This window comes from Procambarus clarkii, chromosome 76 (genome assembly GCF_040958095.1).
Source record: "Procambarus clarkii isolate CNS0578487 chromosome 76, FALCON_Pclarkii_2.0, whole genome shotgun sequence".
In the NCBI taxonomy this organism is placed as follows: domain Eukaryota; kingdom Metazoa; phylum Arthropoda; class Malacostraca; order Decapoda; family Cambaridae; genus Procambarus; species Procambarus clarkii.
In genome coordinates this window covers 17,833,901-17,861,518 of record NC_091225.1, presented here as the reverse complement: position 1 = coordinate 17,861,518, position 27,618 = coordinate 17,833,901, and the positions used below count along the sequence as shown (strand labels likewise).

General features: G+C 43.4%; 1 protein-coding gene across 1 annotated transcript; it reads left to right on the top strand.

Moving 5' to 3' along the window:
- Positions 1–856: 856 nt before the first annotated feature.
- LOC138357196 (uncharacterized) lies at positions 857–13,655 on the top strand. Its single transcript, XM_069313847.1, has 2 exons — positions 857–945; positions 12,818–13,655. The coding sequence occupies exons 1-2, from the start codon at positions 857–859 to the stop codon at positions 13,653–13,655; spliced, it is 927 nt and encodes a 308-aa protein (XP_069169948.1).
- Positions 13,656–27,618: the final 13,963 nt, after the last annotated feature.

Genomic DNA, 27,618 nt, shown 5'->3' with positions numbered 1-27,618 from the left:
TGCGGGTGTTAAGCTCTGCTCTTTCGGCTCGCCTCTCAACTGTCAATCAATCAACTGTTACTAACTACTAGCTAACTTTTTTTCACACACACACCCAGGAACCAGCTTTTAACAGCTGTCTAACTCTCAGAAACATATTTACTGCTGGGTAACAGGGGCATTAGGGTGAAATAAACTGCCCATTTGTTTCTCGCTGACGCCGGTAATCGTACCCCGGTCCACAGAATTACGTATCCAGCATGCTGTTCACTCAGCCACCAGGCACCCTACCTGTGTGTGTGTGTGTGTGTGTGTGTGTGTGTGTGTGTGTGTGTGTGTGTGTGTGCTTTTGATAATGAGTTGAACCGTTAATAATTTATGAATATCTGTGCAAAATAGTGACACAGGAAGGTCAAAGGTCATCCACGAGTGCTAATTAGACTCACCCACAGACATTCGCTAATTAAAATTCTGATTTAATTATAGAATAATTAATTTTGGGGGAAGTTGCCTCTCGGTTCTGCAATGAACAAGAATTAAAATGTTTGGCCACACCCTGGACTTGTGATCCTGTGGTCCTGGGCTCGATCCCAGGCGCCGGCGAGAAACAATGGGCAAAGTTTCTTGCACCCTATGCCCCTGTTACCTAGCAGTAAATAGGTACCTGGGTGTTAGTCAGCTGTCACGGGCTGATTCCTGGGGGTGGAGGCCTGGTCGAGGACCGGACCGCGGGGACACTAAAGCCCCGAAATCATCTCAAGATAACCTCAAGATAACCCTTAAATGCTTGACCAATTTATAAAATGGTTAACTACATAAATCTTCAACAATTATAAAATTGCTCAACAAGGATTTAAAATGTTCGACAAGACTAAAAATGTTCAACGAGAACATTAAATCATCATCAAGAACATTATATGTTAAACATGAACATGAGTTGCTCAACAAGAACTCAAATGTTCAAAGGTTTGCTGTTCGAGACAATAATGTGACACTGGTTCGAACTCTTTTATATGCTGGAGTCGCATTGCTTCAAGTGCTATGGTGTCTTGTCACAGTCCTCATAAACAAATGCCAAATGTTCATTAAACTAATCGCCAAATTTTCTGTTCATCAGAGAGAACTACTTGACACACAACTCATGACGTTCTATATATTCTTGAACTATGCTTTGCTCATTTCCGTGTTCGACACATATCTCTAAATGCTTCACCCACGTTCTGCAACTACAAAATAATTAGCAACGAGTTTAAAACCCGTAACGTAACTAATCCTAGGCCTAGAGACACAATTAAAATATATATTAGTATGTGTATTGGAGAAAATACTGCTTTTCATTACTCAGTTCGTTAAAATTGCTGAATGCATCTTGGGGTTCACTACAGTTTAAACGAACCATAGCCTAAGGACAGGTTGGTAAATTCATCATTCATGTGCTTCAAATACAAATAATTTCCAACAGAATCTATAAGAAAAATCACTTTACCTGGGCCACACTATTCAGAATTTTAATATACAATAATATTCCATACGAGAGAAATTCTGGTTTCGAAATCAGGATACGAAAAATATGGATAACTTCGTCTTTGGGGTAAACTCGTACTAACCCAGCCTCAGGATCGGTCGTGTGTAGAGTGTTTTTGTTAATTAACAGCTTACACTGCCCAACCAGTAAAGCTAACGAGCATTTAACCAATGTTTTGAGTTAGGTTTTCCTTTGGGACGGCCTCAGTTTGGACGAGCATAGCTTGAGTGTGGCTTGTATTTAGTGAACAACTATGGAGTGATCCCCAGCTTGATGCCAAGGCGTGTCAAAATATGGAGTGAATACAGGCGATGAGTCACAATAACGTGGCTGAAGTATGTTGACCAGACCACACACTAGAATTTGAAGGGACGACGACGTTTCGGTCCGTCCTGGACCATTCTCAAGTCGATTGTGTGATTCAAGTCGATGTGTGTGATTGTGATTCAAGTCAAGTCGATTCTCACAATCGACTTGAGAATGGTCCAGGATGGACCGAAACGTCGTCGTCCCTTCAAATTCTAGTGTGTGGTCTGGTCAACATGGAGTGAATGTCGATTCGGCCTCAATAAATACACATGGGAACTCCATCTCTATACCATCTAGGAAGTGAAGGGCTACACCATCTGGGAGGCGAAGGGCTACACCATCTGCCAGACAAGGGCTACATTAAAAGCCATGAACGTCTAATGATACATTCTAAAGAAGTCAAAAGGCTTTTTGAAGGCACGTACGAAATAGTTTTAGAAAGTGGAACGAGGCGCTATGTGATAGCCATTGGACCTATCATATTGGACTGGACCTGAAACATTCGACCAGACGTCACACATCAGACTGGACCTGAAACATTCGACCAGACGTCACGCATCAGACTGGACCTGAAACATTCGACCAGACGTCACGCATCAGTCTGGACCTGAAACATTCAACCAGACGTCACACATCAGACTGGACCTGAAACATTCGACCAGACGTCACACATCAGACTGGACCTGAAACATTCGACCAGACGTCACACATCAGACTGGACCTGAAACATTCGACCAAACGTCAAACATCAGACTGGACCTGAAACATTCGACCAAACGTCAAACATCAGACTGGACCTGAAACATTCGACCAAACGTCAAACATCAGACTGGACCTGAAACATTCGACCAGACGTCAAACATCAGACTGGACCTGAAACATTCGACCAGACGTCACGCATCAGACTGGACCTGAAACATTCGACCAGACGTCACACATCAGACTGGACCTGAAACATTCGACCAGACGTCACACATCAGACTGGACCTGAAACATTCGACCAAACGTCAAACATCAGACTGGACCTGAAACATTCGACCAAACGTCAAACATCAGACTGGACCTGAAACATTCGACCAGACGTCAAACATCAGACTGGACCTGAAACATTCGACCAGACGTCAAACATCAGACTGGACCTGAAACATTCGACCAGACGTCACGCATCAGACTGGACCTGAAACATTCGACCAGACGTCTCACATCAGACTGGACCTGAAACATTCGACCAGACGTCAAACATCAGACTGGACCTGAAACATTCGACCAAACGTCAAACATCAGACTGGACCTGAAACATTCGACCAAACGTCAAACATCAGACTGGACCTGAAACATTCGACTAGACGTCACACATCAGACTGGACCTGAAACATTCGACCAGACGTCAAACATCAGACTGGACCTGAAACATTCGACCAGACGTCACACATCAGACTGGACCTGAAACATTCGACCAGACGTCACACATCAGACTGGACCTGAAACATTCGACCAGACGTCACGCATCAGACTGGACCTGAAACATTCGACCAGACGTCAAACATCAGACTGGACCTGAAACATTCGACCAGACGTCACGCATCAGACTGGACCTGAAACATTCGACCAGACGTCAAACATCAGACTGGACCTGAACAATTGTACCATATCATACACGTTTCCTACACCTGGAGCGCTTGGCCGGACCTCAACATTTCGGACCACGATCCTGCACGCCAGAAACACGGAATCATAATGGATAAATGCCTTTGGGGAAACACAGACAAAATCATGCTGCAGTCTGCCGGATGTGAGAGGAATTACTGCAAATTGAATTCTTCTTCTCATGGTCTGCGTCTTTCTATCTGTCTCTCTCTCTCTCTCTCTCTCTCTCTCTCTCTCTCTCTCTCTCTCTCTCTCTCTCTCTCTCTCTCTCTCTCTCTCTCTCTCTCTCTCTCTCTCTCTCCCTCTCTCTCTCTCTCTCTCAAACACCATGGTGACCCTAGGGAGATTCTGCTTGTATGATTTCCATATTATCAGCCACCACTTTAAATACACATTATCAATATTCATACAACTCACTGGCGTGTGTGTGTATATTTGAATACCAGCTACGACCAGAGTATGTATGTATGTATGTATGTATGTATGTATGTATGTATGTATGTATGTATGTATGTATGTATGTATGTATGTATGTATGTATGTATGTATGTAGGAGCAGTAAGAAGATTTTATTCAAATCTTTTACTAAATCGATTACTAAATCGTGTAATAGACTTAGTAAACAAGATGCAGTAATGATGTTGTGATCAGAGTTACTAAAGGAAGACAAACAGGATAGATACATGGTGAGATACAGATAGGTCTGTGTTGGTTTGATAGAGCCCATTGGGCTCAGAAGCTTGTATACCAGAGGGATGAGAGGCGGAACCAAAGAGCAGAAGCTTAACACCTGCAAACACAGATGAGTACACACGCTCACACAATCACCCCCAAACACATTACACACTCACACACAAAACAATCACCACAGAAAATCACAAGAATTACCATTAACCCTTAAAACATTTCTTTAAATGAGTGAGGAATTCGAAAGAGCAAGCTTCCTCCCCTTGTGCTTGCTCTATCGATCTAGAAAATCCCTGTAACGCCGCTATGTTCATCTGCGACGCCTCTAAACTCATCTGCGGCCACACCACACACCCAGGGACACCATTTCCCTTTGACACAATAGCCCCGTCCAACAGCTATCCAAATATATGCAAAATCGGCGTTTTCCGATAACCATCATTTGCAAACCAAATTTACTACAGAAAGAGTAGACGCCTTTCCACTTGCCGGATTTTAAAGAGAACCTAAAATGTTTGTGCGAATTGTTCCTGTTTGCGTGAGTTTGGTTTGCGTGAGTGGCTTGTTTGTTTGTGAGTGAGGTGTGTTTGTGATGTGAATGGGTCTGAGTGGTTTGTTTGTGTTGGTGTTTGTGGGAGTTTGGTCTGAATATCTGAGTTGGTCTGAATGATTTATATGTGTATGGTCCGTTTGTGTGAATGAGATTTGTTTGTGTGAGTGGACTCATGTAGGACTTGGTAATGGTCCGGGACCGAGTGAAACATCGTCGTTTCTTCACCTAATCATGTGATCATTCCTCACCTAATCATGTGATCATTTCTCACCTAATCATGTGATCATTCATCACCTGGAACAAGTGATTATTCCTTACCGTCTCATGTCTATGAGACATAAGACTCTACACAGGTAACGGCTCAGTTCGTTCTTCACAACGAAGGTTCAGTATTAACTTCAGATATGGTCAGGGAAAGTTAAAAATTCCAGTTTGGCAGCAGGATGCTGCATCTGGAAACTTTTCTTATTAAGATCACTCAATAGCTCGGTCGATGGAGCTTCAGCTTCACACGCGTTGGATCCATGGTTCGAGTCTCCTAGAGCCCTAGGTGAATGGAATCAGTATTAACTTCTCTGTGTGTTCGTAAGTCATTTTTAATCCAGTCACCAAACCGGTTTTAGATTTGTCTAATTATGGCTCTCAGATATTTTTCACAATTTGATTTTAAAATTTCACTGTGTGTTGATGTCATCTATATAGAACCTAAATTTATATTGATCATTATTGCCAAATACAGAATCCTATATTTGGCAACAATGATTTGCATCTGTTGAATTCAATATAGGTTGAAAGTTTAAGAATATATATAACATATCTACTTCTTCTAAATTGTATGTTTCTAATTCTAATTAGTGTTGTCGGTAAATTTATGAACATTGCTGTTCATTCCCTTATCTAAATCGTTTGATTATTCGATGAACAACAGACGGCCCAAGATTGTGCCCCTGAAGTATGCACTTTAAGACTTTTAAGTTAAAAAGACTTTTAAGTTAAAAAGACTTTTAAGTTAAAAAGACTTTTAAGTTAAAAAAAACACCTTTTTTTAAACTAAACACTTCCACCTTCCTTATCAATTTCTCGTGTGAAATCAACGTCAGCAGCCTCATTAAACCATTAAGTATATAATATCTTAAATTTAATCACCTCTTCTGCTTTAAATATGTTTGAAAAGAGCAAGAGTAAATTTAATCATCCCAATGTAAAGTCATTGACTTCAATTAAGGTCAAGGAATATGGCTTAACCCAGATCTAAAGAAAAATACAAGGCGTCATATAGCGCCTCGAACCAGGACCCACTGAACCACGAGGCCAGAGCTCAAACCACTGTGACATCATTGGTAGTATAGTTCATAATAAATTTTCCCCCACAGTTGAAGTTGAAATAACTGAATAATAGATAGCAGTGTTTTCTCTCTCTCTCTCTCTCTCTCTCTCTCTCTCTCTCTCTCTCTCTCTCTCTCTCTCTCTCTCTCTCTCTCTCTCTCTCTCTCTCTCTCTCTCTCTCTCTTTCTTTAAAATGCTGGACAACTCGCCCCTCCACAAATTTTGAACCAAGCCAAACTCAATATATATTCATATAAATTTATATACATAGATATTTAGCATTATTTTCAGTTATCCGGAAGCAAAATATATTTGTTCAGTGATTTTCGATGGCTGGCCGTAATTTATAGTGATTTCAATTGATATATAATAATTTTGACTGATTATATAATTTATATACGTGACTCATAGTAATTTAACAATATATGTTCTGATTTTCGTTTATTAACCCACTGTTAATACGATGATTAGTGGGGATATTTTTAGAACTATAAACATTCGTCAGTTCTTAATATTCGCAAATTATTTGATGTAATATAGCGTTAAACGTATATTTCATGTGATACATTGGTGTATATTTTGAGGTACAGTGAATGTTATTTTCATTAAAAGGTATTCATTTTCATTGTGACGTTGAGAGAGACGAGCTGGTAGGCGAGACGACGAGAGTAGACGTCTAGAATGACATAGAGATGAGCTGGTAGGTGAGACGACGACAATAGACGTCTAGAATGACGTAGATACGAGTTGGTAGGTGTGACGACGACAATAGACGTCTAGAATGACGTAGATACGAGTTGGTAGGTGTGACGACGACAATAGACGTCTAGAATGACGTAGAGAAGAGCTGGTAGGCGAGACAATGACAGTAGACGTCTAGAATGACGAAGATATGAGCTGGTAGTTGAGACGACGACAATAGACGTCTAGAATGACGTAGATACAAGCTGGTAGGTGTGACGACGACAATAGACGTCTAAAATGACGTAGATACAAGCTGGTAGGTGTGACGACGACAATAAACGTCTAGAATAACGTAGACACGAGCTGGTAGGCTAGACAACGATAGGAAACGTCTAGAGATCCGTCATATTATCAGTCTTACCAGCATCAATCCCCCCTTCCCCCAGCCCTTTGGATACTTCCAGAACCCCTTGTTGCAACCGGAATGCAACCGCCCAACAAGTCGTCGTGTTAACAACATCGACAGTTGTGGATGAGGGTATTAAGTATAGCCATCACATCCTCGTGCTGGGTATCACATTTCTCTTATTTCTCAAAGTTCTCCCACATCACAGGATCACATATCTTTTATGTGGTGAGGCACACACACCTATTTATTCTCACCTAGTTGTATCTGCGAAGGTTGAGCTGCGGCTCTTGGATCCATCTCAAGATATTGTCTATATTGTTGCCTCAGTAAGTGTGTGTATGTGGCTAGTGCTAATATATGTCATTAAAGTTAGGGTGAACCTTTTTTTTAACCTTTTGAACTTTTTTTTAACCTTTTGAACCTTTTTTTAATCTTTTGAACCTTTGTGAACCTTTACATTACATTGAGCCCTTACAGGAGGGTGACTCATTGCTGTAAGGTGAACCCTCACTCTACGGTGCACCTTTACAGTAGGGTGAACCCCCTCACAGTAGTGTGAACGCCCCTCACAGTAGTGTGAACGCCCCTCACAGTAGGGTGAACGCCCCTCACAGTAGTGTGAACGCCCCTCACAGTAGGGTGAACGCCCCTCACAGTAGTGTGAACGCCCCTCACAGTAGGGTGAACGCCCCTCACAGTAGTGTGAACGCCCCTCACAGTAGGGTGAACGCCCCTCACAGTAGTGTGAACGCCCCTCACAGTAGGGTGAACGCCCCTCACAGTAGTGTGAACGCCCTCACAGTAGTGTGAACCCCCTCACAGTAGTGTGAACGCCCTCACAGTAGTGTGAACGCCCCTCACAGTAGTGTGAACCCCCTCACAGTAGTGTGAACGCCTCTCACAGTTGTGTGAACCCCCTCACAGTAGTGTGAACGCCCCTCACAGTAGTGTGAACCCCCTCACAGTAGTGTGAACCCCCTCACAGTAGTGTGAACGCCCCTCACAGTAGTGTGAACCCCCTCACAGTAGTGTGAACGCCCCTCACAGTAGTGTGAACCCCCTCACAGTAGTGTGAACGCCCTCACAGTAGTGTGAACGCCCCTCACAGTAGTGTGAACGCCCTCACAGTAGTGTGAACGCCCCTCACAGTAGTGTGAACGCCCTCACAGTAGTGTGAACGCCCCTCACAGTAGTGTGAACCCCCTCACAGTAGTGTGAACGCCCCTCACAGTAGTGTGAACGCCCTCACAGTAGTGTGAACGCCCCTCACAGTAGTGTGAACGCCCCTCACAGTAGTGTGAACGCCCTCACAGTAGTGTGAACCCCCTCACAGTAGTGTGAACGCCCCTCACAGTAGTGTGAACGCCCTCACAGTAGTGTGAACCCCCTCACAGTAGTGTGAACGCCCCTCACAGTAGTGTGAACCCCCTCACAGTAGTGTGAACCCACTCACAGTAGTGTGAACCATGGTATCAGTGTAAACACCTTTTGCAGGTAAAGGCTTTTAAAAGAAAGCATCAAAAGTTGCTATATAATTATTATCTTTCTAATACACTAGACTTTCTAAAACACTAGACTTTCTAATACAATAGATTTTCTAATGTAGTAGACTTTTGACATAGAAACAAGGACAATATTCGGTATATCAGTATAGCGTTGGAGACCTTATTTTTTACCTAAGGGTAAATGGTAATTTTTAATTTGTGAGTGTTCGTAGGGTTTGATCGGGTTTCATTAGGGTTCGATACCTCCCTCCACTAACTAAAAACAAGAGTGAGTGTCGTAGACTATTCCTGTTCTTACGATCATTATCACCATATTTGTCACTGTGTATATCCAGCATATTCTTGAGTATGTTCACTACCCTATTCCCCATTCGTTTTTTTATTGTTTATATTCATTCCCTATTCTCATTTCCATCATATTCCTCTGGTCAAATCGTTCCCATCATATTTTTTTTTCCTAGCACTATCGTTCTCATTCCCACCACATTCAGATTCCCGCCTCATTCCCATTACCATCTCATTCCCATTCCCACCACATTCCTGGATTACTCCCCACTGCAGCCTCTCTCATCTTCTCAAGTTATTTGGGTAATTCCTATTTAAATTGTATGTCATATTACAGCTTGTGTGTGTGTGTGTGTGTGTGTGTGTGTGTGTGTGTGTGTGTGTGTGTGTGTGTGTGTGTGTGTGTGTGTGTGTGTGTGTGTATGTGTGTGTGTGTGTATGTGTGTGTGTGTGTGTGTGTGTGTGTGTGTGTGTGTGTGTGTGTGTGTGTGTGTGTGTGTGTGTGTGTGTGTGTGTGTGTGTTTAATACTTGTCTGTCCATTTGGACTTGTCTCTCTCTCTCTCTCTCTCTCTCTCTCTCTCTCTCTCTCTCTCTCTCTCTCTCTCTCTCTCTCTCTCTCTCTCTCTCTCTCTCTCTCTCTCTCTCTCTCTCTCTCTATCTCGACGTAAGGTGGGTGATTCTTACGGCTTGCAGGTCAGCGTTCAATTCCCCGATGATCCAAGTGATTTAGCAGAATTCCTTCACTACAGCCTTATATCCCAGCTCCTTGTCCTCACATTACTTACAAGTGCAACATAGCTATCACATTCACTTGGGCTGTAGAAGACTCGAACTCTGGACCCCATGTGTAGGTGTGAAGCCGGAGCTCTATCGACCGAGCTATTAAGTGATCTTAATAAGGAAAGTTTCCAGAAGTAGCATCCTGCTGCCAAACTTTTTTATAACATAGCTATAACTGCTATTTTATATAGCAGTTATAGCTACACCATAGCTAGGTATACTTCCTTGGGGCTGTTTCTTGACAGTTACCTTATTTTCTGGCTTATTTCACTTATTATACTTACATTAACTAAGGCTTTCCTCGCATATTATCACGATTTCCATCGAACCACTTGAGTACTTTACATGTATGGAACATGTCTTCTCTAATTTTCATCCCAATGAGTCATATTTAGGTTCATCTCCCTAAGACTATCACCTTTGCTGCTCTGTTCTCTCAAGTGACCAATATTGTAGTCAACTTTAATACTCTCTTGATCCCCGTTATGTGAATTTTGAGACAGGACTCCACACTTGTACAACTCACTGATGCACTGGTTGTACACTGTACAGGGCGTTCCTATATCACCCACGTATAGCGTAGAAGAGCATATAGTAACCTAGCCCTTGCGTAGGTTCCTATACGCTATTCTCATGCTTCTAGCTATATATGTTGCTATATGTGAGAACATCTCACTAATCCTTCATACTCCATGGATGTGTGAGAGACAGACAGACAGAGAGAGAGATAAACAGACAGAGAGTACTGTATCCTCGTACTAATTGCCAGGTTCAACGGCATTGAAAACCCTGCAATCAGCTAATGTAGAGGGGCACCTATGGCAAGTAGAAGCCAACTACTTGCCACAAGGAAACAAGCGTCCCTCTTAACAATGATGGCGCAGGAAGGACGAGACTCATAATGACGATAATGACTGATAAATGATGGAGGGAAATAATGCTAATAATGCAGGTGAATAAATAATGATGATAAGAACAAGTATAAGATAAGATAAGATAAGATAAGATAAGATAAGATAAGAACTGTAGTGAACTTGAGTTGGATAGTGAACACACACACACATACACACACACACACACACACACACACACACACACACACACACACACACACACACACACACACACACACACACACACACACACACACACACGACATTAAAGCCATCAGTGTAGCCAGTTAAAGAAAGTGACAGGCATCACTACCATCCCTAACCCCCCATTAACTGTCTTACAGTTAATACCTCATTAATTAGACAGTAAATCCACGACTGTAACATCACCTTTAACTTCAAGTTTATTAGCTATTTATCATTAGTTTTGTTAAGTACATAATCTCTGGGGTTAAGTTTGGGAGGGAATATTAAAAGGGGGTAGAATAGATAGCGTTTATAATAACGGAAATTGCTATAAGGATATTTAAGACCAAACTTGTTATCTTGCAGATGTAATCTGGTCAAGATATAGTTGTATTCTGACAATATTTAGGATGTATTATGACAATACCTACGATGTATTCTGGTTATAAGCTATGTAGATGTGTAATAGATACAGTCTATCTGTATCCTAGATGAAATGTATGTGTAGGGGTTTGTATGTATGTGTTTCACATACACAGGGGTGGGAGGGGGGTGTGTTGATGTCAGTGCTGATGTCACATACAAAAATCCTCCTCCACAGAACTTGTTCCATGAGAACAGCTCATGGGGGTAAAGACGTCATTGTCAGACGTCAGCTGATTACGTCAGCTAGCACTGACGACGTCACACCACACTTGTAAACACACCTGCTGTATTGCAGATGTCTCTCACCTGTGTCTCATTACATTTTCTCTCTCTCTCTCTCTCTCTCTCTCTCTCTCTCTCTCTCTCTCTCTCTCTCTCTCTCTCTCTCTCTCTCTCTCTCTCTCTCTCTCTCTCTCTCTCTCTCTACACAAATGAATGCTGCAAATCATTTATCTGTTCATATCCACATGTGAACAACCTTGCAAACACGATATTACTGAACAACCAATTATTTTCACCCAAAAAAGTGAGCTTAGATTTCATACAATCATATTCATAATTACTTACAAGAGTTATAGAACTTTTTCTTGAGCTATGCTTCTCCCTCGTGTGTGTGTGTGTGTGTGTGTGTGTGTGTGTGTGTGTGTGTGTGTGTGTGTGTGTGTGTGTGTGTGTGTGTGTGTGTGTGTGAGTGTGTGTGTGTGTGTGTGTGTGTGTATGTGCGTGATCCCAGGCACCACTCGAGGATTAGTTGGTGGAAATTACTTCACTAGAAGTTAGTAATTAACTATTTATGGACCAAAAAATTGATGTCATCTATCAGGTAATGTGAGTTCTCCCAATGTATAGCATATACCATATAAGGTACATTAGTTAAGAAACTTTCACCCTAGTGCCGAAAGTAAGCAAGTTATAGGGGGAAATAAAGTTATAGAACTATTAGTAATAATCAAAGTTTTCTTATTACGAGGAAAGTTTGGATATTTTCTGATAATTTTCATCACCTGGTCATCACACTTTGGGAAATGGATCCAAAATTATAATTTAGATAATTAGGAGACAATGGCAGTAAATTATTTAACGAGCATTAGCCAAACAATGCAAGCTTAAACAGCTTGGGCAATGCTTACGACCTACAAATTATCCATTTAAACAGGCCAGCTAGACACATTACTTAATTTTGGACTAAATAATTGGACAGTTCTTGGACATTTCCAATAACTCATTCCCAATCTCCCCCCCCCCCCTTGAGGTTATCTTGAGATTATCTTGAGAGGAATTTGGGGCTTTAGTGTCCCCGCGGCCCGGTCCTTGACCAGGCCTTCACCCCCAGGAAGCAGCCCGTGACAGTTGACTAACACCCAGGTACCTATTTTACTGCTAGGTAACAGGGGCATAGGGTGAAAAAACCTCTGCCCATTGTTTCTCTCCGGCGCCCGGGATCGAACCCGGGACCGCAGGATCACAAGTCCAGTGTGCTGTCCGCTCGGCCGACCGGCTCCAACATTAAAGCCAAACATATAATGGTATACAAAAATAAATATAGATTCTCTCCATCAAAGCCAACAGTCACAAATACAATACATGTTGATGACTTGAGAGGTTCTGCAAGGTTCCACAAGGTTCCGCAAGGTTCTACAAGGTTCCACAAGGTTCTACAAGGTTCCGCAAGGCTCCTCAAGGTTCCTCAAGGTTCCTCAAGGTTCCACAAGGTTCTTCAAGGCTCAACAAGGTTCCTCAAGGTTCCACAAGGTTCCACAAGGCTCTTCAAGGTTCCACAAGGTTCTTCAAGGCTCCTCAAGGTTCCTCAAGGTTCCTCAAGGTTCCACAAGGTTCTTCAAGGTTCCACAAGGTTCTTCAAGGCTCAGCAAGGTTCCTCAAGGTTCCACAAGGTTCTTCAAGGTTCCACAAGGTTCTTCAAGGCTCAGCAAGGTTCCTCAAGGTTCCACAAGGTTCCACAAGGCTCTTCAAGGTTCCACAAGGTTCTTCAAGGCTCCTCAAGGTTCCACAAGGTTCTTCAAGGTTCCACAAGGTTATTCAAGGCTCCTCAAGGTTTCACAAGGTTCCACAAGGTTCTTCAAGGTTCCACAAGGTTCCACAAGGTTCTTCAAGGTTCCTCAAGGTTCCACAAGGTTTCACAAGGTTCCTGAAGGTTCCACAAGGTTCTTCAAGGTTCCTCAAGGTTCCACAAGGTTTCACAAGGTTCCTGAAGGTTCCACAAGGTTCTTCAAGGTTCCACAAGGTTATTCAAGGCTCCTCAAGGTTTCACAAGGTTCCACAAGGTTCCACAAGGTTCCTCAAGGTTCCACAAGGTTCCACAAGGTTCTTCAAGGTTCCTCAAGGTTCCTCAAGGTTCCACAAGGTTTCACAAGGTTCCTGAAGGTTCCACAAGGTTCTTCAAGGTTCCTAAAGTTTCCTCGAGATTCCGAGCTTCGAACTACGACGTTCCAGGGGCCATAAATCACTTGCGAAACCTCTACATCTCTCCTTAATCCTGACGCCTATGTGTACCAGCTCCGAATCTTCACAACCCAAGGTTATTAATGTTATAAACAAACTCATTGTGCTTCAGAGCTCATTAACGGTTTAATACACGTAAACAAGGTTGGCATGGTTGCCTAAAAGATGAACAGGTTTCGTAAGCGGATGAGACACTATTAAATTAGTTTTGATTTTATATTTGAACCGTTAAAATGATTTGATTTTAAATTTGTACCGTTAGTTTTTTGTGTGTTTTAAATTTTTACCGTTAAATTGATTTGACTTGAATTTAAATTTGACCGTTAAATTTAACTGATTTGATTCTAACCGACTGGGTTATAGGTGAACGCCGACCAAAGGTTCGCCAGACGAAGGTTCGCCAGGCCCCCTCTACAATAACATGGGGTTCCCCTTACCTGCACCCCCCCCCCCCACCCCCTCTCCCCCACCCCCCTCCCCCCTCCTAAGTCAACACCACACCGCTCTGCCCAAATATATAAAGGAAATACCACGCACTGTGGTAGCCTCCACCACACCATTAGCAAATCCACCACACCAGGGAAGCGGTGTGGTGTGGGGCCTCAAACAGCCAAAGGAAACGAGGTTGTTCTGTTGCTGGTAACTACCAGCCTCGTAGCCTGGTGGATAGCGCGCAGGACTCGTAATTCTGTGGCGCGGGTTCGATTCCCGCACGAGGCAGAAACAAATGGGCAAAGTTTCTTTCACCCTAAATGCCCGCCTGTTACCTAGCAGTAAATAGGTACCTGGGAGTTAGTCAGCTGTCACGGGCTGCTTCCTGGGGGTGGAGGCCTGGTCGAGGACCGGGCCGCGGGGACACTAAAGCCCCGAAATCATCTCAAGATAACCTCAAGATATACCACATGGAGCCGGGGTTTACCAGGCTGTGTGGGGTAGCGAGTCACATCGGGACATCGTTGAGAGGCGGGACCAAAGAGCCAAAGCTCAACCCGCCGCCAGGCACAGCTTGGTGAGTAGTAGGGATGTACTCTTTAGGTAAAATGGCGAATGGCAAAAGGTTGCCACTTCGAAGGGGGAAGTATGAGGATATGAGAGATCGCCTGCCACTGAGAGAGAACTACGGGATCACCATAGCCCGTGCTACTTGGAACTTTTTGTTCCAGGTAGCGAATCATTAACAACAACCTGACACAGATTACCTTGCGATGGTTTCGGGCCTCAGCGTCCTTGCGGCCCTGTCCTCGACCAGGCCTCTTCCACTGGGATATAATAGAATTAGAACAGGGCGGGGGGGGGGGGAATGGTTGACTTCTTCAAGGAGAGATGCTTAAGGCAGTTAGCAAATTTGTCCCTCTCAAGAAGCAAAACCAAGACAAACTTAAGAACAAATCCACAAGGGCCGTGACAAGGATTCGAACCTACATCCGAGAGCATCTCAGACGCTGCCTTAATCGACTGAGCTACGACATGGTATAAGAATTGCAACCAGAAATTCTACTGAACTTACTGGATCCTGCAGCCTCTCCGAGACACAAACCAGGATTTTACACAACTCCCCCATGCACTCGAGCTATGTCAATAGGCCGTTCTAACTCTTCAAATGTTTTTCCATGTCGTAGCTCAATCAATTAAGGCAGCATCTGGAATGCTCTCGGACGTAGGTTCGAATCCTCGTCCCGGCCCTTGTGGATTTGTTCATTTGATGCATCACACTATTGTGATTTCTGTGTGTGAAAAAAAAACATAGATCAAGTCCATGGTTTAATCCTGGATACATCTTGAGGTTATCTTGAGATGATTTCGGGGCTTTAGTGTCCACGCGGCCCGGTCCTCGACCAGGCCTCCACCCCCAGGAAGCAGCCCGTGACAGCTGACTAACACCCAGGTACCTATTTTACTGCTAGATAACAGGGGGCATAGGGTGAAAGAAACTCTGCCCATTGTTTCTCGCCGGCGCCTGGGATCGAACCCAGGACCACAGGATCACAAGTCCAGTGTGCTGTCCGTTCGGCCGACCGGCTCCCTCTGGGTACCAGAGAGCCCCGAACGAGTACCACAGAGAGAGAAGGGAAGCAGAAACGCAGTTAGAAAATAACATTGCAACCGAAACCAAAAAACTCAACCCAAGTTGCTTCACAGCGCCACCAAGATAATGACAATAGTTAAGGAACACGCCACCAATGTAGTACCACTATACACAAAGGTGAAACAGACAGTAGGCATTAAACTACAGCGGCCAGATTCACGAAGCAGCTACGCAAGCACTTACGAATCTTTCTCTCAATCTTTGACGGCTTTGGTTACATTTATTAAACAGTTTACAAGCATGAAAACTTGTCAGTCAACTGTTGTTATTGTTATAAACAGCCTCCTGGTGCTTCGGAGCTCATTAACTGTTTAATAATTGTAAACAAAGCCGCCAAAGATGGAGAAAAGATGTACAGGTTCGTAAGTGCTTGCGTAACTGCTTCGTGAATCTGGCCCAAGGTTCGTAAGTGCTTGCGTAACTGCTTCATGAATCTGGACCCCTGGAACCTATATATAACAGTCAATTAAGTGTTAAGAAACACGGAGCCGAAGAACCGAGACTCATCCTCCCTAAACACAACCAGGTGAGCACACACACACACACACACACACACACACACACACACACACACACACACACACACACACACACACACACACACACACACACACACAGGTATGATACTTGGTATAAACTAGGTATGTTAGGGAAATGGGACAGGAGTCATTGCTGTAAACAACCGATAGCTGGAAAGGCGGGATCCAAGAGTCAATGCTCGATCCTGCAAGCACAAATAGGTGAGTACAAATAGGTGAGTACAAATAGGTGAGTACACACACACACACACACACACACACACACACACACACACACACACACACACACACACACACACACACACACACACACACACACACACACACACACACACACAGTAAAGGGTTGAGATAACCAAAAAATATAACAAAATGAGTGGCTATCGGGCCAGATCCCCACTACACCATTATTGTGTGTTGAGATGTGGCCGCCAGGTGGTCAGTGAGGGGGGGAGGGGGGAACAGGATGCTGGAGGGGGGGGCAGGATGCTGGGGGGGTGTGGGATGGGGTGGATGGGGGGTGAGATGAGGGGGGGATTGGGGAGGTCAGTAGGGCGTGGGATCTCATTTAGGGGTAAGAGGGGGAGGCTTTTGTGAGCCCCACAGGAGGGGTGAGGATTGACAGGTGAGGATGAGGAAGAGATGAGAGACCCGAGGTGACTCCAGGAGAGGGAGGAGGAGATTACGGGCTCACCATAGACCGTGCTACATGAATATTTCGTTCTTAGTAGCTAAATCTAAAACCAAGGTGAGAAGAGACTTGATGAGTCTCACAGGGTAAGGAGAGGCTCTGAGAGATATCCCAAAGATAGAGGCGGAGCCCAGGAGCTGAGATTATGAAGAGCAGCCGAAAAGCAGTGGTCAATGAGATTTCTTGGTAGAAGAAGATTTTTTGACAGTTCTTAGACTTATTTATATTCTCTGCTTCTGCCTAAATCCTCTTGTGCTGTTGTATCTAAATTGAATGTGGTTGTTTTTGTTCAGCTTGGCTTGCACACTCCGTATCTTGTATGTAGTGATCATTTCCCCTTTGATTCATCTCTTTCTTTAGGGGTTGTGAAATTTTCTTCCTCCTATCTGTCCTTGTACCTTAATTCTCTTAGTTCTGGTGCTGGTCTTGTTACAAACTGATGCAATTTTGCAATTTAGTTTTGTGCTTCACGAGATGAGGATTCCAGACTGGAGGGCGTATTTATACAACCATTGCATTGGGAATACAATAGCTGTATAAGTTGTTTTGAAAGAATCCTTAGTCAGGTGTTTAAACCCCATTCTAATATGTGCGCCATCTTACCATTTCCCGATGTTGCCATGTTTATGTGTCTCAGGAGTAAGTGTTGGAAATAATATCTTCATTACCTTACACTTGCTGGGATTAAGCTCTAATAACCATTTGTCTGCCCATTCGAGGAAGTTTGTGAACTCCATGAGTGGCCAGTAATTTTGTGCTGTCCTAGTCAGTGTTTACAGTCTTCATTAACTTTGTGTCGTCTGTAAACATTGCCACGTGCGATTTAGGGAGGTCAGTGTCGCTTGTAAACATTGCCACGTGAGATTTGGTGGAGGTCAGTGTCGTCTGTAAACATTGCCACGTGCGATTTAGGGAGGTCAGTGCCGTTTGTAAACATTGCCACGTGCGATTTAGTGGAGGTCAGTGTCGTTTGTAAACATTGCCACGTGCGATTTAGGGAGGTCAGTGCCGTTTGTAAACATTGCCACGTGCGATTTAGGGAGGTCAGTGCCGTTTGTAAACATTGCCACGTGCGATTTAGGGAGGTCAGTGCCGTTTGTAAACATTGTCACGTGCGATTTAGTGGAGGCCATTAACGTATATAAAGAACAGTAGTTTAGAACACCTGGTCAAGTGTATTGAAACTCATCACCTTCCATCCCAAACCCTTCCTCGACCCTTCCATCCTCTTCCACTCTCTACTTCACCCTCTCTCTAGCGTCCCATTCATGCTACACTCTCTTCCATTCACCTCCAAACCACTTAATTCCACCATTCATAAAACCCTGGGCCAAAATTCTCATTCATTTGCTTCCCATTCGTAGTACAGGAACTGTACCTGAATACACACTGTTTCCAGATGTAATACGTTATCAGTTTGGACTTATCTTTGGAGCTGAGATCAACACAGGCTACAGCATCACTATGAGGGAGATTTATCTCAAGGACAGGGAGATTTATCTCTAGGAGAGAGGAGCATCCTTCCTTCAGGGAAAGTGACTGTTGTTCTGTTTGACTGTTGTGGTTGGTGATAATATTGTTATTGTTATTTTTACTTATTATTGTTATTTAGCATTATTGTTATACTTGTAATTATAATATTATTATAATTAGTATTATTTTAATTAGTATTATGTTAATTAGTATCATTATACGTCATACATTGTGACTCAGTTTCACATCCACATCACACACACACACACACACACACTCACACAGACACACATCCCACACACACACACACTCACACCCACACCCATACACACACACACACACACACACACACACACACACACACACACACACACACACACACACACACACACACACACACTCACACAGACACACATCCCACACACACACACACTCACACCCACACACACACACACACACACACACACACACACACACACACACACACACACACACACAAACCTAACAACATCCTACACACTCATCTCAACAACGCAATTATTGACTTCTTAGTGGTTTCTGGCCCCTCGAGCGAGACAGCCTTGAAGGGGGGGGGAGGGAATCCCACTCCAGCACTGTGGGAAACAGGAAATTCAACTCTCCCGTTATTATTATTAACATCTTTATTGACAAAATTAATTACAATTTTGCCTAATCTGAGGATTTTGATAGTCTTATTAAATTGAGGATAATGCTAGTATTCACTGTCACGCAGGACAGAGGGTCATACATAAGACAATAGGCCTAAACTGTAGGCTGAAGCACATATATATCACGGTTACAATCAATGTTTTAATGTGTGGATATGTGAAAACAACTTTCTATTGTGCACTGCCACACAAGTGCAGGGATGGGTTCATAAGTGATACAGCTTAGAATATAAGTAGAAATTGTTCTTCATTCTTTAAAATGGACAAGCAAATTTTGGGTAAATTGTTAGGATGTCGTCCAGAACACCTGAGTCAATGACATAGTTACACAGTTGGTGGTACAATAGGCCAGGAGGTCTAAAGTCCTTTACGGTTTCACATTCATCAATATAGTGTTCTAGTGAATGCATTAAAGGTTTATCACAGAGTTTACAATCTGAATATTCTGGTAGTGGCTCAGCCTCACTAACCTGCCAGATGTGTCTATAGCCAAGGCGAATTCGCGCGATTACTACATCACATTGCCTGGTCCGGTTACTGTGCTGACCATACAAATACCTATTATTACAGAACTTGTCATAACTTTTAATACTGCAGCTTTCAGGTCTCTGTGCATTTCTTAGTTCTTCTAAATCTGAATTAATTTCTTTAATTTGTATGTTTCTAATAACTGCATTAGATAGTCCAAAATCATAATCAATGTTTTCTTTCCTGCAAGCCTCATTGGCCAATTGATCTACAAAGTCATGTTTTTCAACTCCAACATGGGATGGGATCCACACAAATTTTATACAAGAATTATTATCATTGGCAAAAATTACATTCCATTCAACTCTCCCGATTTCCTTTTCTTTTACGACGAAACGCGAGGCATTAAACGTTCCTTGCCAGGTCTGTGGGCGGGATGTAGTGGCTCCTTGCGGCCGATAGATGACTTGGAGACACTGTTTTATCTCTTAGATGTGTTGCCCAGGAATGTGTTACGATTCTGTGAGAGATAGAGCCTTGTCTGTGGTGTGGGGAGTTGGAGAATGGATTGTAATTCTGGAAACTTAGTACCCAGATGAGCCACAGAGACGTTAGAAAGGGTAGTTAATAAATGGAATGCATTAAGTAGTGTTGTGGTGGAGGCTGACTCCATACACAGTTTCAAGTGTAGATATGATAGAGCCCAATAGGCTCAGGAACCTGTACACCAGTTGATTGACAGTTGAGAGGCGGGACCAAAGAGCAAAAGCTCAACCCCCGCAAGCACAACTAGGTGAATACACACACACACACACATACAATCGACCACCATACAAACACACAGTCACACACACACACACACACACACACACACACACACACACACACACACACACACACACACACACACACACACACACACACACACACGGTGTGTGTGTGTGTGTGTGTCGGTGCTGGGACCAATTCTATTTCTTGTATATGTTAACGACATGTTTACAGGCGTAGAGTCCTACATGTCGATGTTTGCGGATGACGCAAAGTTGATGAGAAGAGTTGTGACAGATGAGGATTGCAGGATCCTCCAAGAGGACCAGAACAGGTTGCAGAGATGGTCAGAGAAATGGCTACTGGAATTCAACACGAGCAAATGTAAAGTTATGGAAATGGGACTAGGAGATAGGAGACCAAAGGGACAGTACACAATGAAGGGGAACAGCCTACCTGTAACGACGCGTGAAAGAGACCTGGGGGTGGACGTAACACCTAATCTATCTCCTGAGGCACATATAAATAGGATAACGACAGCAGCGTACTCTACACTGGCAAAAGTTAGAACATCATTCAGAAACCTAAGTAAGGAGGCATTTAGGGCGCTTTACACTGCCTACGTAAGGCCAGTCTTAGAGTATGCCGCCTCATCATGGAGTCCCCATCTGAAGAAGCATATAATGAAACTGAAAAAGGTTCAGAGGTTTGCAACGAGACTCGTCCCAGAGCTACGAGGGATGGGGTATGAGGAGCGCCCGAGGGAACTGTGCCTTACGACACTAGAAAGAAGAAGGGAGAGGGGGGACATGATAGGAACGTATAAGATACTCAGAGGGATTGACAGAGTGGACATAGACGAAATGTTCACACGGAATAGTAACAGAACGAGGGGACATGGATGGAAGCTTGAAACTCAGATGAGTCACAGAGATGTTAGGAAGTTTTCTTTTAGCGTGAGAGTAGTGGGAAAATGGAATGCACTTCAGGAACAGGTTGTGGAAGCAAATACTATTCATAATTTTAAAACCAGGTATGATAGGGAAATGGGACAGGAGTCATTGCTGTAAACAACCGATGCTCGAAAGGCGGGATCCAAGAGTCAATGCTCGATCCTGCAGACACAACTAGGTGAGTACAACTAGGTGAGTACACACACACACACACACACACACACACACACACACACACACACACACACACACACACACACACACACACACACGCACACACACACACACACACACACACACACACACACACACACACACACACACACACACACACACACGCACACACACACACACACACACACACACACACACACACACACACACACACACACACGCTGCAGTGACAAACACCAAAAAAAAGAATCTTTAGAAGCATTGAAGGAATATAACTGGATGTGGAGAGAGAGTGATAAAGAGAGAGAGAGATGAGACACGAACGTCGATAACACAGAAAAAAATAGGTGAAAAAGAGAAGTCGAACAGGACGATAAAGAGAACAGGAGTTGAAAGACCCGGAGAATATAACAGACAGGAAGGACAGAGAGAGACAGAGAGAGGGGGGGAAGAAACATCAGAAAGAAGAGAAACAAGAAACAGAGGAGAATAAAGGAGGCAACTGAGAGAGATGATAGTGAAAATGCATGAGAGATGAGAGACAGATAGAAGAGTATAGCTAAGGAAACAATTAACAGGATAACAGTGAGAGTGAGAAAACGGAGAGAGTTAGAGAGAGGAGCCAGAAAGAGAGAATTAGAGAGAGAGAGAGAGGAGAACTACAGGAGGGGAAACACACGCCAATGAGAGAGGGAGAAGATTATAATGAGAGGACACACACACACACACATACACACACACACACACACACACACACACACACACACACACACACACACACACACACACACACACACACACACACACACACACACACACACACAGAAACGCTGACAACAGTGACTAGTGAAAGCTGTGATAAAACTCACAGGAATTCGCTAAAGTCACCGCGGAAAGGGGAGATGGTAGCCGTCGAGGGGAGAGGGAGAGGGGAGATGGAAGGGGTGAGAGAGAGAGAGAGAGAGAGGGCGAATAGAGAGGGGGACTGAGAGAGACTACAGGAATAAGGAGAGATGAAGAAGATAGAAAGAAAGTGAAAGTAACGATTGTGAGGATAGAGTAGGTAGATTGAAATGAGGTGATGATTTGAGGAGATAGGAAAAAAGGAATAAGAAAAGGGAGGTAATAGCGACTGTAGAAGAGCCGGGAAGGTGACGTAGGAGGAAGAGAATAGGTAGAGATGGTGAGAGAGAGAGGGGAAATAGAAATAATAAGAGATAGTGAGTGGAAAATGAGAATTAAGAACCCAAGAGGGAGAGAAAGCAGAGGGGTGAGAGGTGAGGTGTGAAAATTACTAAAAAAAGGGGAAAAAGCTATAAAGAAAGAAGAGAAGGGGAAAATGAGAGAAGAGAGAGAGGGAAGGGGAGATTATAGTGAGGAAAGATGATAGTGAGAGGTGAGGAGAGATGCTAGTAGAATAAGAGGAGACGATGATGATAGTGAGAGACATAGATAAAAGGTCACTAAAGACCGGAACGCAGATAACGAATGAGGACATGATAAAGATAGCGAAGGCGTGGCCAGATAAGGCAAACTAACCCTTATCTCATAGAGCCGGAAGTGTCAAGACGGCTCAGGAGGATAACTGAAAATATTATTAAAAGTAAAAAATAAATGGAAAAAATCCATCAATGTCGAATAAAGAAGGAGAAGCAAGGCGGAAAATATTGCTAAATGGGGCGAAGACAGAGAGAGAGAGAGGGGGAGGGGAGAATGGGGTAGGGGTCGATGGAAGGGGAAATGGGTAAGGTGTAAGGGGAAGGGAGTGAGGAAGGAGATAGGGGGAGAGAGAGTGAGGGAAGGGGGAGGGTGAGAAGGGGGGGAATGTGTTAATGTCATGGGGGGAGGAAAGATAGTGATACGATATGGGTGATAATGATGGGGGGTGGAGGGAGGAAGAATGATGATTCTTGTTTATGTGTGGTTCCCCTGTGTGGGCTCCAGCTCTTGGGCCCCATGTCTCTGTTATTGTGTGTGTGTGTGTCTCTCTCTCTCTCTCTCTCTCTCTCTCTCTCTCTCTCTCTCTCTCTCTCTCTCTCTCTCTCTCTCTCTCTCTCTCTCTCTCTCTCTCTCTCTCTCTCTCTCTCTCTCTCTCTCTCTCTCTCTCTCTCTCTCTCTCTCACAAAGTCCCATGCCTGTGAGCATATATATTTCCTGGTTTTCTCCCTGCCAACATTTATGTAAGCAGTCACTCAGCCTCTGCTAGGGAATTTACCCCCACTCAGTTTTTTCCCTGCAGGGCATTATTGCTGGCGATTCTCTTTTTCACTTGTCTCTTTCTCCCTCTTTCTCCTTTTCGTTCTGCCGGTTTTTTCTCTATCTCTCTCTCTCTCTCTTTGCTACTTAAATCTTTATTTCTTATTCTCTCTTGTGTCTTGCTTTCCGTGGCTTTTGCTTCCATCTTTAATTCTGTTTTTTTCCCTACTTTTTGTATCCATCTCCCTCCCACTCTCTTTTATACTTTATTCCCCCTTTCTTCTCTCCCTCTTTCTCTCTCTCTGGCCTCCCTCCCACTTCTCCCCCCCCCCCTCCCACTAAGGGAGAATGACCCCAACACACTGTTAGAAAAAATATCAAACTAAGATGGAACTTTAAGTGGAATGGTTAAGGGAAAGACTAACGGGATAGCCGTCTTAAGGGGGGGGTTAAGGGATAGGGGGTGGGTGAGTGGATGTGGAGAGGGGTTGAATGATGGTGGAAGAGGAGAAATGGAAGAGGGGTGGGGATGGGAGGGGGGTTGTGGCAGGGAAAAGGTGTTAACAAAGTGATGATTGTAAAAGGTGATTTGTGGGATGGTGCTCAGAGAGAAAGAGGAGAAAGCAAAGAAAGGAAGGAGATAGAGACAAGGAGAATGGTACAGAGAGGAAGAGGAAAAAGTGAAGAGGATTTGGAATCGAAGTGCTGTTAGGTGAGCAGTTCTCGTTCGATTAGAGGTCACCAGGGGAGTCGGTCGGCCGAGCAGACAGCACGCTGGACTTGAGATCCTGTGGTCCTGGGTTCGATCCCAGGCGCCGGCGAGAAACAATGGGCAGAGTTTCTTTCACCCTATGCCCCTGTTACCTAGCAGTAAAATAGGTACCTGGGTGTTAGGCAGCTGTCACGGGCTGCTTCCTGAGGGTGGAGGCCTGGTCGAGGACCGTGCCGAGGGGACACTAAAAAGCCCCGAAATCATCTCAAGATAATCTGAAGATAATCACCAAGCCAGTGATACCAACTGCTTGAGGTCACTAACACAAAACTCGAATTACAAAATATTGACACAATGAAAATCAAAATGAATATCACAAATATATATTTTTTTTGTATATAAATATACACAAAAAAATTAAAAATTGTTTTAAATCCACGAAGACAATCAGAATTTACATACAAAAAATAATCCAAAATCTCTTTGCAGTCTCGGTTCTAGAATAGCCATGACGCAAGGGAAAGACCCAGGGTTCGAATCCCGTAAAAGGAAGAGCTATTTTAGGGCGAGTTTCACGTAGTCTCGGAGCCCGCTGTCGCTCAAGCAGTACTTGGGGCAGGTTAATGGCTATCACTTGGATGGTCGTATTCTGGGAACGGTAACTTGTGCTTGAGTTAGAGATTGTCAAGGTGGAGGAAAAGACCTCTTAGCGTGCAACGGTTCGGTGATTGGGTGTCCAGTGATTGGTTATCCAGTGATTGGAAGTACAGTAATTGAAAGTCCAGTGATTGGACGTTCAGTGATTGGACATCCAGTAATTCGACATCCAATGATTGGACGTCCAATCCATTGATTAAAGCACTTTCGACCCGGTACCAAGATGACCCAATCACTCATAATAATAGCAGTAATAGAAGCAGCACCAATCATACTGATTGACTGATTAGCACCTGGTCCACACCTTTGTATACATAATCCTTAATTATAACGTTAGAAAAGACAGACAGACAGACGGGCAGACAGTCAGAACAAGAAGACAGCTCAGGCGTTACAGAACAACCCAAGCCAAAATAACCCATTTCGAAACATTCGCCAAAAATATGCGGCTTCTGTGAGGTAAGGCGGAGGAAAAGAGCTGTGCAATAAGCCAGACGAAACAGATAAGTCTCCCAGAGAGCCCGTTGCAACCGGGGACAGGCCAAAACACTGGAGGATTACGGACAATGCCTCCTCAAAAGACGACATTGCATGAGCATCTTGCAAACTCCACGGAATTGGCACCATTTTTGTTTTTTTCTTTGGCAAATGTAGAGACGAGAATACGGTCTTCAGGCGTTTATTCCTTGGCGTCTTCAGTCCCCTTCTGTTTGGTTTGGTGTGTATGTGTGTGTTTGTATATACAGAGATACATATGTATGGCATACACACATGTCTGTATGTGTGTCTGTATGTTTGGGTTTGAGGCTGACTAAGTGGTTGAATATTTTAATACATTTTTGCCCTCTGGATTCAGTAGTGTTTGCTTCCATGGTAGAGTAGTGTTGGTAAAGTATATATATATATATATATATATATATATATATATATATATATATATATATATATATATATATATATATATATATATAGACCTTCCACCAGTGGTGCTGACAGGCTCAGGGTGTAGTCCAGTGTTGGTACAGCTTCCACCAGTGGTGCTGACAGGCCCAGGGTGTAGTCCAGTGTTGGTACAGCTTCCACCAGTGGTGCTGACAGGCCCAGGGTGTAGTCCAGTGTTGGTACACCTTCCACCAGTGGTGCTGACAGGCCCAGGGTGTAGTCCAGTGTTGGTACACCTTCCACCAGTGGTGCTGACAGGCTCAGGGTGTAGTCCAGTGTTGGTTCATGAACAGGAACTTACAGTAACTGCACACAGCAGTAATTGCTTGGTTGTGGACAATTGGATTATCGAGTGTTGTGGCTGAAGTTCCATTTCTCAGAATTCACTCTATGTTTCCTTAGTTCTCTTGAAGACTTTTGAGACTTTTCTCAACGACTGACTCACCTTGAGTAATTAAAGCCTTAATGACTGACTCAGCTTGAGTAATTAAAGTCTTAATGACTCACTCACCTTGAGTAATTAAAGTCTTAGTGACTTACTCACCTTGAGTAATTAGTCTTAATGACTCACTCACCATGAGTAATTAAAGCCTTAATGACTGACTCAGCTTGAGTAATTAAAGCCTTAATGACTCACTCACCATGAGTAATTAAAGCCTTAATGACTCACTCACCTTGAGTAATTAAAGTCTTAATGACTCACTCACCTTGAGTAATTAAAGCCTTAATGACTGACTCAGCTTGAGTAATTAAAGCCTTAATGACTCACTCATCATGAGTAATTAAAGCCTTAATGACTCACTCACCATGAGTAATTAAAGCCTTAATGACTCACTGACCTTGAGTAATTAAAGCCTTAATGACTGACTCACCTTGAGTAATTAAAGCCTTAATGACTCACTCACCATGAGTAATTAAAGCCTTAATGACTCACTCACCATGAGTAATTAAAACCTTAATGACTCACTCACCTTGAGTAATTAAAGTCTTAATGACTCACTCACCTTGAGTAATTAAAGTCTTAGTGACTCACTCACCTTGAGTAATTAAAGTCTTAGTGACTTACTCACCTTGAGTAATTAAAGTCTTAGTGACTCACTCACCTTGAGTAATTAAAGTCTTAGTGACTTACTCACCTTGAGTAATTAAAGTCTTAATGACTCACTCACCTTGAGTAATTAAAGTCTTAGTGACTCACTCACCTTGAGTAATTAAAGTCTTAATGACTCACTCACCATGAGTAATTAAAGCCTTAATGACTGACTCACCTTGAGTAATTAAAGCCTTAATGACTGACTCACCTTGAGTAATTAAAGCCTTAATGACTCACTCACCATGAGTAATTAAAGCCTTAATGACTCACTCACCATGAGTAATTAAAGCCTTAATGACTCACTCACCTTGAGTAATTAAAGCCTTAATGACTCACTCACCTTGAGTAATTAAAGTCTTAATGACTCACTCACCTTGAGTAATTAAAGTCTTAATGACTGACTCACCATGAGTAATTAAAGCCTTAATGACTGACTCACCATGAGTAATTAAATCCTTAATGACTGACTCACCATGAGTAATTAAATCCTTAATGACTCACCATGAGTAATTAAAGCCTTAA

Coding starts and splice junctions, on each gene's coding strand:
- LOC138357196 (XM_069313847.1), top strand. CDS start 857: ATGTTCAACGAGAACATTAAATCATCATCAAGAACATTATATGTTAAA. Junction 946..12,817: donor AAGAACTCAAATGTTCAAAG/GTTTGCTGTTCG, acceptor AGGTTCCACAAG/GTTCCGCAAGGTTCTACAAG.